Source organism: Trichechus manatus, unplaced genomic scaffold (assembly GCF_000243295.1).
Source record: "Trichechus manatus latirostris isolate Lorelei unplaced genomic scaffold, TriManLat1.0 scaffold00007, whole genome shotgun sequence".
In the NCBI taxonomy this organism is placed as follows: Eukaryota; Metazoa; Chordata; class Mammalia; order Sirenia; family Trichechidae; genus Trichechus; species Trichechus manatus.
Window position 1 is genome coordinate 23124569 of NW_004443943.1, and position 18595 is coordinate 23143163.

Genomic DNA, 18595 nt, shown 5'->3' on the forward strand with positions numbered 1-18595 from the left:
AGACTACTTTTGCCTCTCCTGCTTTAACTGCTTCAGTGGGTCCAGTCTCCTACTGGCTTTTGACCATTGCACAAAAGGCGTTTTGTGATCTGGCACGGACCTCTTTCTGCAGCCTTGTTTCCTGCTCCTCCATTCTCATTTCAGCAACCACAAAGGACTTGTCATTCCCCCACACACCAGGCTGTTTCTTGCCCCTTTGACTTTGCTTACTCAAGCCCTTCTGGTTGTACTGCCTTTCCTCAAATTTTCCCCTGGCTAGCTTCTCACCCTCTATGACTCAATTCAAATATCACCTCCTCCAGAAAGCCTTTCTTGACTTTCTCGTCCTCTATGGTGGGTCAAGCACCCCTCCTGCATGCTCCCTTGACCCCTGTCAATCACTTGTTACACATCATGATGGATATCTGTTGTACGTGTGTTTTACCTACTAAGGTTTTAGAGCTTAGTGCTCAGTGCAAGTCAGCTTAGTGCTTGGTGCGTGGCACAAAGAAGATGCTCAAGAAATGTTGGTTGAGTCAATGAATGAATGAATGAGCTCCTAGCAGAGATAATGTGTAGTTGTTGGATATTAAAATTTCCGATTCACAAAGGGATTCCCTCCTTCCCACCTCCTCCTCCAACTCTCCCTCTGACCCTCTTACCGGGTGGCTGAGTGGCTGTTGGCTGTCCGGCAAGCCAGGTTTGAGGTAAGGCAGGAAGTGGGAGGAGAAGATGGAATCTAAGAAAATGCCCTTAATCTATGTCATCATTTCAAGAGGTCAGCTTTGGATGTCATAGTTCTTAGCTTGCTTTTTGTCATACTTCTCTCTCTCTCAATCTCTCTCTCTCTGTGTGTGTGTGCGTGTGTGTGTGTGTGTGTGTGTAGAAGGAATAATCTTCTTTGTCATTTTTTGCCCTCATATATATAATTGTATATGTAGTATATAGGATTTTTTCCTGTGTTATAAGTTAATTTTGCAAGGAATAGAGTTATTTAGTTTAAAATAAGAACAGGATAATTTTTTAAAATTTTGTGTTGTAAACCTTAAGCATAGGGCATAGAAACACAGGTGCTTTTTAAAAATTCAGAGCTAAAAATCTAATGTATTTCCATCTTATAACTATTTTGTAATCAGGGGTAAGAAGATTGGGCATGATGTCGATTTTTTAATTACCAGCCCGGGATCAACAGAGGAGGAAGAGCAACAACTTTTACATAAAGTGGTAAACTTGTGGAAAAGGGAGGTAAGAAGAAAGATAAAAAAAAAATAGATGCTTAGACACGCACACATTATATGAACACTGTTGAAGTGTGCACACTATTTACTTCCTAATTGTGTAATGACATCTAATCAATTCATAATTATTTGCAACAGTTTATACAATGTCACATGACAAGCAATGAGACTTATCTGCTTCAGTCCAGGTACATGTTATAAATATGTGTCTTGTTTATTTATACTTACCCTCTTACCAAAGTGGTCTGGGCCGCTATGCATCTGTGTTTGACATGCAAAAGCATTAAAGCACTCAAATGCTGCAAAATGCATGATAACACACCCCAATAACTAAAATTATTTGGGGATTATTTGCTCTTGCAGTTACCACTCAGGTTTAGGAGTTAATTGCATGTTTCTGCTTCTCTCTACCCCACATCTGCCCAATGCCCTGAAGACATCTCACCCTCGGGTAGATAAATTGGATGATAACAAGCATTGCTGGGCATATCTTAGAATGACAGCTAACTTTCTGACTAGGCAACGTAAAATGCAACATGAGTCTCTAATCTTATTCCACTCTCTCTCCAAGGCAAGCAGAGTAACAATCTCTCATGAGAAAAAAACATCCCAAAATGTTACTTAGAGAGAGCAAGTCATCTGCCCAGAAGTGGGGCAGTGCCTCCAGCCACGACTCTTTGTGCCAATTAAACCCGCTCATCAGTATAATATAAAGGGACACTAATTCAAAGCAAATTCACAGAAACAGCTTGGCTTTTTGTTTTGGGTTGGTTGGCTGGCTTTAAAGTGGGTGTGGGAAGGAGCTGGGCCCTGGTGTGAGATTCAGAAGACGGGTTCCTTTGCAGCTTTGCCATTAGATGGCTTTGAGTTAGCCCCTCTAATTGCTAACTCGTGCAAAGAGAGGATAATACAACCACTTCCTTCCCTAATGATGCTAGGTGGGCCCAACGCAAGGACAAAAACATACCCACTTCTGCTCATATGTGTAAAGATTTCACTAAGAGCTTTTGCTAGGAGCTCCATGTTGAATCGCAAACGCTCTCCATGGGAGACCCATGCTGATGTCTTCCTGTTTATTTTTAGGGACTGCTTTTATACAGTGACCTTATTGAGTCCACATTTGAAAAGCTCAAGAAGCCTAGCAGCAAGGTGGATGCTTTAGATCATTTCCAGAAATGCTTTCTGATTTTAAAATTGCATCATCAGAAGGTGGACAGTGGCAAGTCCAGCCAGCTGCAAGGAAAGACCTGGAAGGCCATCCGTGTGGACCTGGTCATGTGCCCCTATGAGTGCCACGCCTTTGCCCTGCTGGGCTGGACCGGCTCCCGGGTAAGCGCTAGACAGATCAATCAGACACGTTAGCTTTCTGAAAGACATCAGTTGTGTCTACCTGAGCCCAGGGGAGAGACAATGGCAGTGAGGCCAGGGTGACAGGGAAAGGGGCAGTGCCCAGAAACCCCTAAATCAAGGCATGCCCCCACGTATGGTCAGGTGAGGCAGATTAGCCTGGAACAGTGATTCTCAGGCGTGGTGTCCACACCTGCAGCATCAGCCTCACCTGGGAACAGGTTAGAAATGGAAATCCTTGGGCATCCCTCAGACCTACTGAATCTGAACTCTTGTGGGTGGAGCCCACCAGTCTGTGTTTGCAAAAGCCCTCCCAGGGTGATTCTGATGCAGCTTAAGTGTAAAAACCACCAGTACAGAAACTAGCAGGGTAGTTAAGAGCACAGGTTTGGCTCAGTCCAGACCTGGTTACAAGTCCCTGCTGTGCCTCTTACCAGCTGGGTGATCTTGGACACACACCCCATGCCCTTTAAGACTGTTTTCCCATCAGGAAAGAGAGAGCAATAACCGTAGCTCCCTCCCTGGGTTGCCAGGGTTACGTGAGACAACCTTGGCAAGGGTCTCAGCACCACATGAGGCCCGCGGTCAGTGCTGGATAAACGGTAGCTCTGACCACTAACCAGTGGCCATGTTATATTCTAAGTACACAGAACATAACTAGCACATAGTAGGCATTCAATAAATATTTGCTGAATGAATATTACTATTCTGCAAATAAAGGACATTATCATCATCTCGAATGGTCTGCAGGAAAATGCTCCTGAGGAATCCAGAACTATGTCCCTCATCCCACAGGGGTCTGAGGAGCCAAGGGCAGCCCCTCACTGTCCCCATTCATCTCCTGCATGACCCTCTCTTCATACACAGTGTGAGCAGCCATCACCCTGCTAAGTGCTGGGGGAGGGGAGGAGGGTGGCCCAGGGCTCTGGGGCTGGGGTGGAGTACTAAGAAATACCCCAAACTTTCATAGACCTGTAGCTACTGCACCCAGAATCTGCTTCTCCCTGATTCTACCACAACCCTGGCTTCCTCTCTTCCCTATTATAAAAGACTTCTAGTTGGAAAGTCTATCTTCTCACACACCCAGGTGGTAGACAAGGGCAGTTCTCAGTCAGCTTTCCGTATACGCCTAAACCTGTGGCGGTGGAGTCAATCCCGATTCATAGTGACCCTATAGGACAGAGTAGAATTGCCCCATAGGGTTTCTAAGGCTGTAATCTTTACGGAAGCTGACTGCCATATCTTTCTCCTGCAGAGCGGCCGGTGGGTTCAAACCCTCCACTCTCTGATTAGCAGCCAAGCTCTTAAACACTGCACCACTAAGCCTTCTTCCATATAGGCCTGTTGTTGTTGCTGTTAGGTACCACCAAGTTGGTTCCGACTCACAGCAACCCTATGTACAACAGAACGAAACACTGCCTTGTCCTGCGCCATGCCTACAATCATTGTTATACTTGAGCCCATTGTTGCAGCCCCTGTGTCAATCCATCACCTTGTGGGTCTTCCTCTTTTTCGCTGACCCTCTACTTTACCAAGCATGATGTCCTTCTCCAGGCACTGGTCCCTCCTGATAACATGTCCAAAGTACGTAAGAAAAGTCTCACCATCCTCCCTTCTAAGAAGCATCCTGGCTGTACTTGTTCCAAGACAAATTTGTTCTTCTGGCAGTCCATGGTATACTAAATATTCTTCACCAACACCATAATTCAAATGCACCAATTCTTCTTTGGTCTTCCTTATTCATTGTCCAGCTTTTGTATGCATATGAGGCTATTGATAATACCATGGCTTGGGTCAGATGCACCTTATTCCTCAAAGTGATATCTTTGCTTTTTTAACACTTTAAAGTAGTCTTTTGCAGCAGATTTGCCCAATGCAATATGTTATTTAATTTCTTAACTGCTGCTTCCATGGACATTAATTGTGAATCTAAGTAAAATGAAACCCTGTTATTGGTCCAGTTGTGAGGATTTTTGTTTTCTCTATGTTGAGGTGTAATCCATACTGAATGCTGTGGTCTTTGATCTTCATCAGTAAGTGCTTCAAGTCCTCTTTCAGCAAGCAAGGTTGTGTCATCTGCATATCACAGGTTGTTAATGAATCTTGCTCCAATCCTGATGCCGTATAGTCCAGCTTCTCAGATTATTTGCTCAGCATACAGATTGAATAAGTATGGTGAAAGGATATAACCCTGATGCACACCTTTCCTGATTTTAAACTATGCAGTATCCTCTTGTTTTGTTGGAACTACTGTCTCTTGGTCTATGAACAGGTTCGGCATGAGCACATTAAGTGTTCTGGAATTCCCATTCTTCTCAACGTTGTCCATAATTTGCTATGATCCACACAGTCGAATGCCTTTACGTAGTCAGCAAAACACAGGTAAACATCTTTCTGGTATTCTCTGCTTTCAGCCAAGATCCATCTGACGTTAGCAATGATATGCCTCATTCCACATCCTCTTCCGAAGACTAGAATAGGCCTAGAATAGGAAATTATTCTTTGCCACTAAAAAACAACAAAAAACCCTCTGCCGTTGAATCAATTCTGACTCATAGCAACCCTATAGGACAGAGCAGAACTGCCCGCTAGGGTTTCCAAGACTAATTTTTAAGGAGGCAGGTGAGTTGGAACCGCCCATTTCGCTGACCTTTCGGTAGCAGCCAAGCGCTTAACCACCGAGCAACAGGCGATCCTCTCACCTCCGCTAGAGGGCGCAATGATCGCATGGCTTTCTCCTTAATTACTCAGAGAAAGAACAAAATTTCTAGATTTCCGCTTCTCGAGGAAATTACGTAGCTTGAACGGCAACTCTATTAATTGTCCCCCCTTTTCCGAAATATTTCTGTCCTCTGTTTTAGGCTTCAGGCTTTTCTGCCTGCAGCCTCAGAGCCTACCAGGATCGTGGGAGATGCCCCTATGAGAGCACGCCGCTCAGCTCATCAGCTTTACAGAATCTTGGTATGAGAGGATGTTAGAGCTGGAAAGGAACGGACCGTAGCCGTTGACCACCCATCTTCTCATCTGACCAACCATGATTCAGAGAGTCTGGTGACTTGCCGAGGCTGGACTCTCGGTCCCCTGACTCTTTATGCTCTTTTAACAATAATGATATTTTTTTTTTTAAAAAAAGCTATTATCTATTCGACATTTGCTCTGGATCAAGTATTGATCTGGAAACGTTGGGTATTATCTTTTTAAAATAATCCTCACAATATGCATTCATTCAACAAATATATGCCATTATTCGAGGTGAGAGGGGTTTATGGTTTTCAACAAAACATCCTTTCCTGTTCTCACGAAGCTTACATTCTAGTGTGCGCATGCGCGGAGGGAGGGCCTTGGTTGTAGAGACAGAAAACAGAGTAATTCCAGAAAGTGGTGAGTATCCTGAGAAGTGGCTAGCAGTGTCTGGGGGCTCTTTAGAAGAGAGCAGTCTGACCTTTGAGCAGAAACGAAAATGAAGAAAGAGCATCATTCCCAGTCGGGGGAGGAGAACATTCCAGCCAGAGGGGCCAGTAAGAGTGAAGGCTGGAGGCTGGAGCATGTTGGCAAATCTGAGGGTCTCAAAGGCCTGAATGACTACAGGGGGATAGAGAAGAAGGTGAGGTTGGAGAAGTAGGTCGGACCAGATCGGTTAGGGCTCTGTAGGCGGTTTTTGGATTTTCTTCCAAGAGTGATGGGCCTGTCTGGACAGTTTTAAGCATGGCGGCAGTATGACCTGTATTGCCTTTGTAAAAGGATTGCACTGGTTACTGTTTGAGGATGGACTGGGGGAGGCGGAAAGGCAGGGGTAGAAGCGGAGAGACAGCTTGGAGGCTATGGCAGTAGTAGACCTACAGGGGGGCCCGCCGAGCAGGAAGAAGTACTCCGCTTAGGGACTTGTTCTGGAAGTGGAGCTGACACGACATGCTGATGGATTAAATGTAGGGAGTGAGGAGAGAGGGGATCCAGAATGCCTTCTCTAAGAGACTGTTAAACTTCCTTGATAAATGGGGAAGCCAAAGTGCCTCAGGCAGCCACAGTAGTGTCAGGACTGGAAACCAGGTCTGTCAGTTGTCCAACCACTGAAGAGCGGGGGCAGTCGGCTTGCAGTTGGACCTGGGGAAGCTCCCCAAAAGGAGAGAGCTGGTAGAGCCTGGGTAGTGGGCATGGTGGAGAACGATCACGGATCTGCAACAGAGGCAAGTGTAAAAACGCCTGTAGACCACCCTCACCCCAGCTCCCACCCCACCTTTGCCTCGGTGGGCTGGACTTCACACCAAGTAGGCATGCAAGTTCCCAGCTGGCCAAAAGAGGAGCTGAGAAACACGAGGACACATGGAGGACCTCTTTTCTTACCTTGGCAAGTCTCTCTTCGACCTCCGAGCTGATATCCGAACCAGTTATGAAGGAGCTTGGCCCACTGTGCAGGTCAGAGGCAGAGAGAGCGTGTGCCGTGATGGGCATTTGGCCATCCCGAAGAGCAAAAGCCCAACCGCGTGACCGAATGGAGGAGAGTCTTCCTGTGTGCTCATGTGTTGGGGAACATGTAAGTGCTGAAGGAAGCCCCCCGAGTGTGTCTTATGATTCAAAAGCTGAAGCCCTTGGCTCAGCAGTAAAACCTAATTAAAAGGACCTGTGCTGGGAGACTTACTGTGTCTGCCAGAAGTAAGTGTGGCCCGAATTAAAGGGAGACTCTTCCTACTCCGAAAAGGGAAGTTTCTACCAGGGTTCTAAGACATGGCTTCAGCCAAGAGCCTGAGAGGGCCAAGGAACTCATTCCTTTCTTTTATCCATAGCCCTGCCCCCAATAGCTGGCTGACCCAGGGATTGACGTGGACAAAAGCCAGAGAATAATCAAAAAAAAAAAAAAAGGATTCCAATGAAATGTATTACCAGATGCAGGTTGAGGGGCTCCATTTGGTAAGGTTTAAGAATGATGACCCCTAGATTACTAGGGAGAATTTTTAAAGCAAAAAAAAAAAAAAAAATAGAGACCATAAGTGAGAGAAAAGACTAGGCAAAGTAAAGATTGAACTTTCTTGTACCTTGTCTATCTCATATATGACTCTTTGCCCCTTTGGGGATGTGAAAACCTTCATTCACTCAGCAAAGATTTGTTGAACACTTACTCTGCCCCTGGCATTGTGCAAGGAGTGGGTATAGAGGAAAGCAAGCAAACATGAGCTCTGTCATCATAGAGCTTTGCCCTGGGGGATAATATCACTTTGTGAATGTTTAGTGGAGATAGATATTTACTGTAGTGATTTAGCTTTCATTAAACACGCAATAAGGAGCCCTGGTGGCACAGTGGTTAAGTACTTGGCTACTAACCAAAAGGTCAGTGGTTCGAACCCAACAGCAGCTTCGTGGAAGAAAAGACCTGGCGATCTGTGCCCTTTGGGGCAGTTCTACTCTGTCCTATAGGGTTGCTATGAGTTGGAATCAACTCAATGGCACAGAACAACAACACAAACACACAATTAATACTGAAGACATTCTGACTTGATAGTAATTTATTTTAATTATCTCTTGTCTAGCAATTTGAGAGGGACATCCGGCGCTACGCCACGCACGAGCGGAAGATGATACTGGACAACCATGCTCTATATGACAAGACCAAGGTAGAGTTTTCTCCCTGAGATGGGCTACTTTGACTCTCATCCCCAAGGCTAGCTCCCTGAGCACTTTCCTGAACTGATTTTAGTATCCAGGTACAGTTTCCTTTGCCATGAGTTTCCTGTTCCCACAGATTACTGTTGAGGGCATCTGGAAAGATTCCAGCAGGCCCACAGTCCCCAGCTGGCCCAAAATGCACCTCAGGGACTTTTGGCTTAAAGATGATGAGCAAGCTGGGCCTCCAGACCCATTCTAGCAGTGGACTGCTATTGTGTTTATATGTCCTTAGTGTTTACAATGAGCAACTCCAGAGAAAACCAAAGATCCCCCTAAATCACAAATACCACTCTAGTACCCCTTAAAGGCAGTGGGCAATAACATCCTGAGTGATCACTTCGGTCATTAATGACAGTCTGCTGCAAGAATAGAGAGCAAAAGAACTTCCCTGAGATGGAGATGGTTAGTCACTTGTTAAGTGACTCATTTGACATGCTAGCCTTGCAGAGGTCATGATCCAAGTTCATGCCTCAGCAAAATGATAAATCACTGTATGAATTATGAAGAGTTAAGTATTCCAGTGTTAAATCCACAAGTGCCAAGGACCAACTGTTCTTACAGTGGTCAAAGACACTAAACTAGGTTTCAAGGGGAAAACAGACACACAAGAACTAGAAGCAATGGTACTTGACCTCTAGGAGCTAATAGTCTAAATAACTTTGACCAAAAGAGAGAATTTAGCTTATATAACTGCAGCATCCAGTGGTAACAGTGGCTTCAGGTAGGGCTGTATCCAGGTGCTGAGGTAGACTTTCCTCAGCATTGGTTTCCTGATCAGACAGGGTTTTCTCATGAGTTTCATCCTTCTAGTTTAGCTATTCCAAAAGAGAGGAAGAGCTTCTTTGCTAATAGTTCCAGTAAGAATCCTAGCTGATGTTCATTGACCAGGCCTGGGTCATTTGCCTGTCCTTGGAGCTCAGGGTGGGGTGTTCTTCACCTGAACCTCATGGACTGAGAGTAAGTAGGGGTGATTTCCCAAAGAAAACTTGAGGTGCTGCTGCCAGTAGGGGGCCATGGATGCTGGCAGGAAAGACTCCAATGTTGAGCGTGTGAGTGGTGGTAGGTAGATTCATATAACACAATTTAGGAACACCTACAAATTAACATATAATAAATAGTTCAGTGTAAGCAAGTGTCTATATAAGTGTGCTATACACAAGAAGGAATGGAGGAGAAGTGGTGCTAGGTCTTAAAGAGATTATGGGGTGGAAGGCGGGGCAAGGGCAGGAGTGGAAGACTGGGAGGAGAACCCAACACATAGAAATATTCTATAATTACCAATAGCAGCAGTTTATAATTCTAGCTGCACATTGTAATTACCCAGTGAGCTTTTAAGTAGATTGATGCCAAGATCTCTTGCCCTGCGATTCTGATTTCTTTGAACTGGAGTATGGCCCAAGCGTTAGTTATACAATCTCCTTCAGGTGGGTGTAATGAACAGCTGTGGTTAAGAATTACAGACCCATAGAAAAAAATCCAAAAGCCTTTTGCTGAATGTGTAAAGATGTCATGATTTTATCTTAACTCATTTGGTACTGTATTTTTGGATGGGAAAATATAAAAATTACAGAATTTAGTTAAGATGACTTTTTATACTCAGAAACAGAAAATTATATTTTGGCAATAATTCATTCTGACAAGACAGTTTTACAAGTAGTAATTTTACTGTGTCAGCACTAAGATGCTTCACAAAAATATCTGAATGTACACATTTCTTATTGTTATGTTTCCAGAGGGTATTTCTTAAAGCAGACAGTGAAGAAGAAATTTTTGCACATCTGGGACTGGATTACATTGAACCATGGGAAAGAAATGCCTAGAAAAGAGTTCTGGACTTTTTTTCTGTTTTGGGGTTTTTTGCTACATTTTGTTATATTATAAGATCAAGTTAAATAACTATGCTTCATATTACAGTAAAAAGCTTCCTTAGGAAAGTTAAGGATTCTTCAAGTCTTAATGAAATGCAGATTGCTACTAGAAATGAATTGTTTTGGAAACATGATAAAGCACCATCTAGTAATAAGTTTTGCTCTAATAGATCACTTGTATGACTGCTGCTTAGAATTCACATTGCATTTTTCCATAGAAACAGTATTATAATTGGTGGTCATTTCCAAGGAAGCTCATCAAAACCCACCTTGCCCACAGTGTAACTGAAGTACTGTATACCTCATTAAAAATAGGAAGAAACAAGATGGTAGAGTCTTCTTTTATTCACTTAAATATTATAAAAATACTTTTAAACAAAAATGTAACAAAGTGAAATAAGAAAAAGTTTAAGATTTATCTTGAGGGTAAAACAGTTTTAATTAGAAGATACAGAGATTCCAAAGGGATTCTGGGTCCCTTCTGGAAGAGAACGGCTGACTCTTGGCTCTGGCTCAACTAAGTTCAAAGCCTGTTCCTCCCCCATCACCATGGAGCTGTGTCACTACGTGTCCCAGCACAAGGACACATAAGGGAATATGCCTACTGCTTTCACTTGGAAGGAAGCAGAATTTCCTAAAGCACCAAAGGAACATCTTTCTCTTTTTTCCGTCTTGGAGTCTCTCTATCGTTCTTAGTGGTCCGGTCTCTCTCAGGAAGGTGATCTGTTTTTGGTCTCTTCATCTTAAGGCACCCAAGGTATGGGAGACACCTCTGGCTGAGGCAAGCTTTGGAGTGCCCAGGCTCCAGATCAATTCTGGCATCCCAGTTTCTCCAGGTGGGCGTAGACCCTATGACTTGATGGGACTTAAAAAGCCATCTGTTGCAGCTATTCTGTATCCTCAACCTGCTGAGGAGCTGGGAGGATCCGTGACCCTTCTCCCTTCCTTCCTGCCTCCTCAGAGAGGAACATATTGGGAGATCTAGGACCCCATACAGAGACTTGATGTCCCACGGAAATTCCTTCCTTTCCTAGTGTTGCAACCGGGAGATGGGACATGTGTCAGTTAGTTTTGCCAAAAATGATACATAACAAACCATCCCAACACTCTGTGGCCTAAGACAACACAGGTCTCCATGTGGGCTGGGAGTCGGCTGATCTAGGTGGGGCTCTGCTCCCCATGTCCCTCATCCTTACGTCCCTGGGACCGGTGGGCTAACCTGGGCATATTCTTCCCACAATGGCAGCAGAGACATAAGAGCAAACAAGCCCAAGTGTGCACGTACTTTTCAAGACTCGTTCCATGTCTGTTAATATTCCAGTGACCAAAGTACATCACATGCTTAAGCATCAAGGGATGGGGAATTATGCCCTGTCCACAATGAGAGGACATTGCCAAGTTTTATGTCAAAGGGCATGGGTGCAGGGAGGGGTGAAGAACTGGGGTCATTAATGTAAGCTACTTCAGGGAGTCAAGTGTTTAGTCTCTTTTCATTCTTCTCTCTTCCCATTAACTGTCTCACTTAATCCTGGTAAATCTTGGAGAAGTGCCATCCTGGTAAATCTGAGGAGAGAGTGTTTCTGCTCAGAAGGAGCATTGAGCTTTGAAGGCAAAGATGGTGGAAGGCTTAAAGGCGAAGAGGCAGGGAGCTGGTTACGGAGGAGAACCTGCCCCAGTGTCTGGGTTTTAAGAAGAAGAAAGACCTTGAGGTGACATTCTATTGCCAAGTCAAGCTCATCAGGACATATAAGGGGCCACCACACCCCTCAGCAACACATCACAACTACGTTGACTATCTGCTGCAAGTATTCTGCTGTGGGTCTCACGGGCATTGTCGTGTTTAATCAGCCCAATATCCCTGAAGTGAGTAGGACACCTGCTTTACAAATGAGAGAAAGCTGAGGTGTTCCCTGCCCAAGGTCAAGCTAATATGCAGCAAAGCTGGAATTTGAGCCCAGGTCCAGGGCTGTCTGAATCCAAAGCCAATGCTCATTCCCACTGAGCAGGAAGGTTCAGGGGTGGGCATTTAGCTGTGTTCACTCAGTCATTCAACAGACATATTTACAGGTTTGCCTGAGACAGTTCCAGGTTATAGCTGCTGTCCCTACATGATACCACACACCTTCTGTCTTAAAAGTTTCTGGTTTGGATGATAAATTATATGATTACCCTATTTATTGAGCCCCTACTGTGGCACTGAGGATTCAGAGATGAACAAAACATGACAGCTTCTCTTGCTTGGTACCTCTTGGGAATTAAAGGCCAGGGGGAGTATTGTAGACCCACCTGAGGAGAGGAAACCTCCAACTGACCTCCCCTGAGACAAGAAGTCACAACATTCTGGGTGGCTGGAATGAAGCCTGAGATGCCCTATGAGACCAGCCTGGAGCCAGCCTGGCTGAGCCCTGGCACACAGGGGGGCCTGAGATGACCTCTGATATGCTCCCCCGTATCCAGGGACATAACTACAAACTCTATCCTCAAGTTGACTGAGGAGTCAGCAAGAGGCTCAGGAGACGGAGGGGAGAGGAGGACAAATCCTAGACCTGGGGCAGTTAGAGCTTAATGTCCAAAATCCAAGCCTCTTTTTATTATTTCAGTCTCTCTTAGAGGAGAGGTCTGGAAAACAAGGAAAGAAAATGAACAACAAAATGCAATGCCAGAGAATAATGGCTGGGCAGCAGCACAGTAGGAGTGCTGTCTTATGGCAGGAGATTAATGGCCCAGCTAGGTAAGGATAATACAGCCTTAGAAACTCTGGGGGTGAGGTGGGGATTCCCGTGGACTGGGGCGGAGGGGGGTGTTTGGGGCTGGGTAGGTGACTTCACAGAGGAGGAGGGCATCGACCAGGTTTTAAACAAAGGTATGATTCAGCTCCCTACAAGGCGGGGTGGAGAAGGCAGGGGGTAGGGTTATGGATTCAAGCCTAGAGGCCAGGAAAGGAATGCTGCATTCTACGGACAGGAGAGAGGACAGATGAACCAGAGCTTTTGATTTTGGAATGAACATCCAGAAATGACCTTCCCAAGCCTTCTTTCAAACTTAAACCTTGAAAGAGATAAAAAGAAGTGTTTGTGATGTATGATGGGGTCAAGAACTGACAGCCCTGGTCCAAGTCCAGCCCATAGATGTGTTTTTTTGGGGCTACATGATGTTTCAGGAATTTTTTTAAATTAGTAGTTGTTATGGATTGGATAAGGAGCCCTGGTGGTGCAGTGGTTAAGAGCTCAGCTGCTAACCAAAAGGTCAGTGGTTCAAACCCACCAGCTCCTCCGTGGGAGAAAGATGTGGCAGCCTGCTTCCATAAAGATTACAGCCTTGGAAACCCTCTGGGGCAGTCCTACTCCGTCCTATATGGTCACTATGAGTTGGAATCGACTCGACGGCAACGGTATGGATTGAACTGTACCCCTCCAAAATATGCGTTGGAATCCTAGCCCCTATACCTGGGCGTAATCTTATGTGGAAATAGGTTTTTCATTCATATGTTAATTAGATCATACCTGAGTAGGGTGAGTTCTAAATCTAATCACTTCTGAGTTATAAAAAGAGCAGATTAGACCCAGAGACTGCCCCCCACCCCTCACACACACACATATATGGGAGTGGTGGGGATAGAAGCCATATGAGAATTGTCTACCAGCCAAAGAACAAAGGAACACCCAGGACTACCTACAAGAAAAGAATCGACATGGCTGAGACCCTGATTTGGACTTTTAGCCTCCAAAACTGTGACAAAATAAATTTTGCTTTAAAGCCAGCCACTTGTTGTATTTCTGTTACAGCAGCACTAGGACACTAAGACAGTGGACAATACTTAAAACTTGATAGCTTGCACACTTTTAAGAAACAGGATTTATGGCTTTTCTTGGAAAACAAAAGGCATGGCAGCAATCAGCCCACAGTCCCACTTGGAGTCTGTTGGCTACAGTGGAGCAGCACTGCCCCCTGTAGGCGGGGCATGTGTTTTCCAGTTCAGCCCGATACCCCTGTCCCTACCCTACTTGCTTTCCCATGTACGGTGTCTCACCAGCCCCTTTAGGCTTTTGTGTTTGTGATCCCCGAAGCAGCATGTAGAGCCTAGGACTGGTGCCAGATGCTGTGGCCCCATCACCCACACAATGTGCGGCTGCAGCAAGTCATGCGCCCGCTCGGGGCTCATCTCTCACTTGTCGAATCAGGAAGTCAGCCTAAAAGGTCAAAAATCCCCTTCCAATGATGGCACAAGAGCTACTTTCCCTATTTGGTAGTAAATATTCCTGAATTATCCCTCAGGGATGACAGATACTAACAGGAATGCCACCACTCCCCAACCCATGAGACACTGACAATCTGCCAAACCCAGACCTCTCTGTACATAAGAGACAGGAAGGCTCTTCCAGTTCATCAGATGAAAATATCTTGCCCATCCTAAAACAAAAAGACAGTTCAGGGTGAAAACAGTAACACACTGGACAGGGCTTTAGGTATAAGCACCTATGTCATGTCTTGAGTTGATGACTAAGGAAAGCTGGGGGTAAGGAGGGTGGGTAGGCAGCAGCCACCCTCACTGAGAAAGGCCTCGTGGTCTACCATAAATGGCAAATCATACATGCCTTGAATCCCCAAATCCACAAAGTGTTCTCCTAATCCCTTTCCTCTGCCCCAGGGTCTCTCAAGTGTGATATTCAAGATAATTTTAGGTAGTATGTAGGTCAATATTTTTATACCAATATAACCAATAAATAATTATTAAGTGCCTACTATGTAACAGTCATTTTTCTAGGCCCTGGGCATAGAGCAGCAAACAAAACAGTCAAAAATGTCTGCTCACATGATTATATGTATGAAGTTAATAATCTAGAAAGGAAATCTGTTGCCATTGAACAAAAGAAAGGCCTGGAGAACCTGCTTCCCTTAAGATTACAGCCAAGGAAGGCAAGGCCCAGATGGCAGAGTAGCCAGCTGCTTCCGGTGGTCCTTCTTACAACAAAGACCTGAAAAAACAAGTGAATTGGTTATATATGACAATCTAGGAGCCCTGAACATCAAAGGCAAAGTTGAGGAATCGGACTGAGTAGCAGGGGGAGGGAGAGACGGTTTGGAAGCAGCAAGGAGTTGCCAGACCTGACCCAGTGGGAGCTGGAACCCTTCAGCCCGGATCAAGGGTGAGCAGTAAGACAGGCAAGCAACAGCACTCAGGTGGTGTTTTCCACATCAGGAGAGACGCAGCAGCACAGAGTCTTCTCAGCCGTCCAGAACCAGTAAGAAGCAGCCCTCAATCAGTGAAACGTAAGCATTTGCATCTGCCCTACTGTACGGATCAAAAACACCCCCTTTAGGGAAAATCCTCTCTCCCATTTACCTCCCTGCTGCCTGCTCTGCACTGGGTTCAGGATGGCTTCCGTGATTGCCAAGTCCCCTGGGCTGGAAGTAGAACCCATCATGCACCCTGAGCCATTCTCCTGGCCTTGGAGAGGGAACAAATTAACAAACAGGGGGAAAAAATAATCTTCCGGCTCCCTTAAGCCAGGAACTCAGGGTAGCCACAGCTCCTTTGCCTAGGCACAGGCATAAGGGATCCACGGACTTTGAGTGCCTTTCCCCCTGCATAGACTTGTGTGGGCCCATTTCAACAGCATAGGCCCTCATTACTGCAGTACAACAGGGTATATACCTGAAGTCTAACTTCAACTGTTTCAGCTGTGATGTGGCAGGTTCGTGACATTTGACACTGCTCTGCCCATTAAGCAGGGTCTTCACCTACCCACATCAGGGGCCTGAGGACTGGTGGCTCCACCCACGCCACCTAGCGACCTACAATAGGGGTCCAAGAATAAGAGATGCCCCTCCCCCCAGTCTTTACAGCCAACAGCATTTGGTGCTCATAGTCCAGCTGCAAAACCCACCCACCCACACGCTGTAGGAAACAGGGACACACTTTCCTCCTGGACACTAGGGGGCGGCTATCAGACCCCTGCCTTGCTCAGCCAGATGTCTGTGTGTCCCCCTGCTGCAGTCAGATGTCTGTGCCTACACAAATCACCCATGCCTGTCTAGGACTGTAGGTGAGAGCCTGCACCACACACTTGGTGGCTGACTACCTGGACACCTGCGCTGAATCCATACAGGAAGAGAGGGTGGACTCCTGGGCTCACATAGTTAGTGGCAGTTCTGGCCACCTGGTGGCAAGACATTGGAGCTTCAGGGGCACCAGAGATAGGGCTAGCTCACAGGAACAGCCTATTTGGGCATAGCAAAACAAAACAAGAAGCTAGGACACAGTAAGCAAACATAAAATAAATTAATAACTTATTGATGGCTGGGAGACAACAGTCGATATCAAATCACATAGAGTCAGACCATAATGGCTTCAGCAAGCTCCCAAAATAAAGAATCTAGAAATTTTCCAGAGGCAGAAAATTCTTGGAATTACCGGAGGCAGAATACAAGAAATTAATATACAGAACTCTTCAAAACATCAGGAAGGAAATTAGGTAAACTACGGAAAACACAATAGAGGAACTTAAAAAGATTAGAGAAGACCATAATGACAAATTTAACAGGCTGCAAGAATCCATAGAGAAACAGCGATCAGAAATCCAGAAGATTAACAATAAAATTTCAGAATTAGACAACTCAATTAAAAGTCATGGGAGCAGAATAGAGGCAATGGAAGTCAGAATTAGTGAGACTGAAGATAAAGCACTTGACACCAACTTATTTGAGGAAAAATCAGATAAAAGGATTTTTAAAAATGAAGAAACCCTAAGAACTACATGGGATTCTAACAAGAGGAACAACTTATAAGTAATTGGAGTACCAGAACAGGGGAGGATAACAGAAAATACGGACAGAATTGTTGAAAATTTGTTGGCAGAAAACTTCCCTGATATAGTGAAAGATGAGAAGATAGCTATCCAAGATGCTCATCGAACCCCACACAAGGTAGATCCCCAGAGAAAGTCACCAAGACATATTATAATCACACTTGCCAAAACCAAAGATAAAGAGAGAATTTTAAGAGCGGCTAGAGATAAACAAAAAGTCATCTACAAAGGAGAGTCAATAAGAATAAGCTCAGACTACTCAGCAGAAACCATACAGGCAAGAAGGCAATGGGATGACATATATAAAGCCTTGAAGGAAAAAAAAAATAGCCAGCCAAGAGTTCTATATCCAGCAAAACTGTCTCTCAAATATGATGGTGAAATTAGAGCATTTCCAGATAAAGAGAAGTTTAGGGAATTTGCAAGAACCAAAACAAAATTACAAGAAATACTAAAAGGAGTCCTCCGGTTAGAAAATCAGTAACATCAGATAACAACCCAAGACTAGAACACAGGACAAAGCAACCAGGTATTAACCCAGATAGGGAAGTCACAAAAATAAATCAAAGCTGAAACACTGAATATAGGGAAATAGAGATGTCAGTATGTAAAAGATGACAACATTATAACAAAATACAGGGACTAAAAAACGTAGACACAGATTTTTCAAATGGAGAGGAAGTCAAGGCGATAAAAAGAAATAAAAGACTAGTATAAACTTAGAAAAATAGGGGTAAATAGTAAGGTAACCACAAAGGAAACTAACAATCCTACATGTCAAAATAAAAACCAAGAAAAATATAAAGACTCGGCACATACAAAATCAACAACAATGAAAATGATGAAAAGAAAATACATACAGAAAAATGACTCAGCACAGACAATTAACTGGAACAAAGAAACTGTCAACAACACACAAAAAAACACATCAAAATGACAGCACTAAACTCATACCTATCAATAATTATGCTGAATTTAAATGGACTAAATGCACCAATAAAGAGACAGAGACTGACAGATTGGATAAAAAAAAAAAGAGCTGTCTATATGCTGCCTCCAAGTGACACACCTTGGACTTAAAGACACAAACTAAAACTCAAAGGATGGAAAAAAATATATCAAGCAAACAACACTTAAAAAAAGAGCAGGAGTGGCAATATTAACCTCTGACAAAATAGACTTTAAAGTAAAATCCACAACAAAGGATAAGGAAGGACACTATATAATAATTAAAGGGTCAATACACCAGGACATAACTATAATAAATACTCATTCACCTAAAGACAGGCTCCAAAATATATAAAACAAACTCTAACAGCATTGAAAAGAGAGATAGACAGCTCCACAATAGTAGCAGGAGACTTCAACACACCACTCTCGGTGAAGGACAGAACATCCAGAAAGAAGTTCAGCAAAGACACGGAAGAGCTAAATGCTACAATCAACCAACTTGATCTCATAGACATATACTGAATGCTCCACCTAACAGCAGCCAAGTATACTTTCGTTTCCAACGCACATGGAACATTCTCCAGAATAGATCACATATTAGGCCATAAAGCAAGCCTTAACAAAATCCAAAGCGTTGAAATATTACAAAGCATCTTTTCTGACTATAAAGCCATAAAAGTAGAAATCAATAACAGAAAAAGCAAGGAAAAAAAAAATCAAACACATGGAAACTGAACAACACCTT

The 18595-nt window shown here is 44.3% G+C and overlaps 1 protein-coding gene across 1 annotated transcript in view; it reads left to right on the top strand.

The window, feature by feature from the left end:
* DNTT (DNA nucleotidylexotransferase) overlaps positions 1-10042 on the top strand; it is a 39281-nt gene extending 29239 nt beyond the window's left edge. Inside the window, exons 8-11 of the mRNA XM_004369971.1 lie at positions 1116-1224; positions 2301-2546; positions 8087-8170; positions 9956-10042. Coding sequence (XP_004370028.1) covers positions 1116-1224; positions 2301-2546; positions 8087-8170; positions 9956-10042 — 526 coding nt within the window. The remainder of the gene's footprint in view (positions 1-1115; positions 1225-2300; positions 2547-8086; positions 8171-9955) is intronic.
* The last annotated feature ends 8553 nt before the right edge of the window (positions 10043-18595 follow it).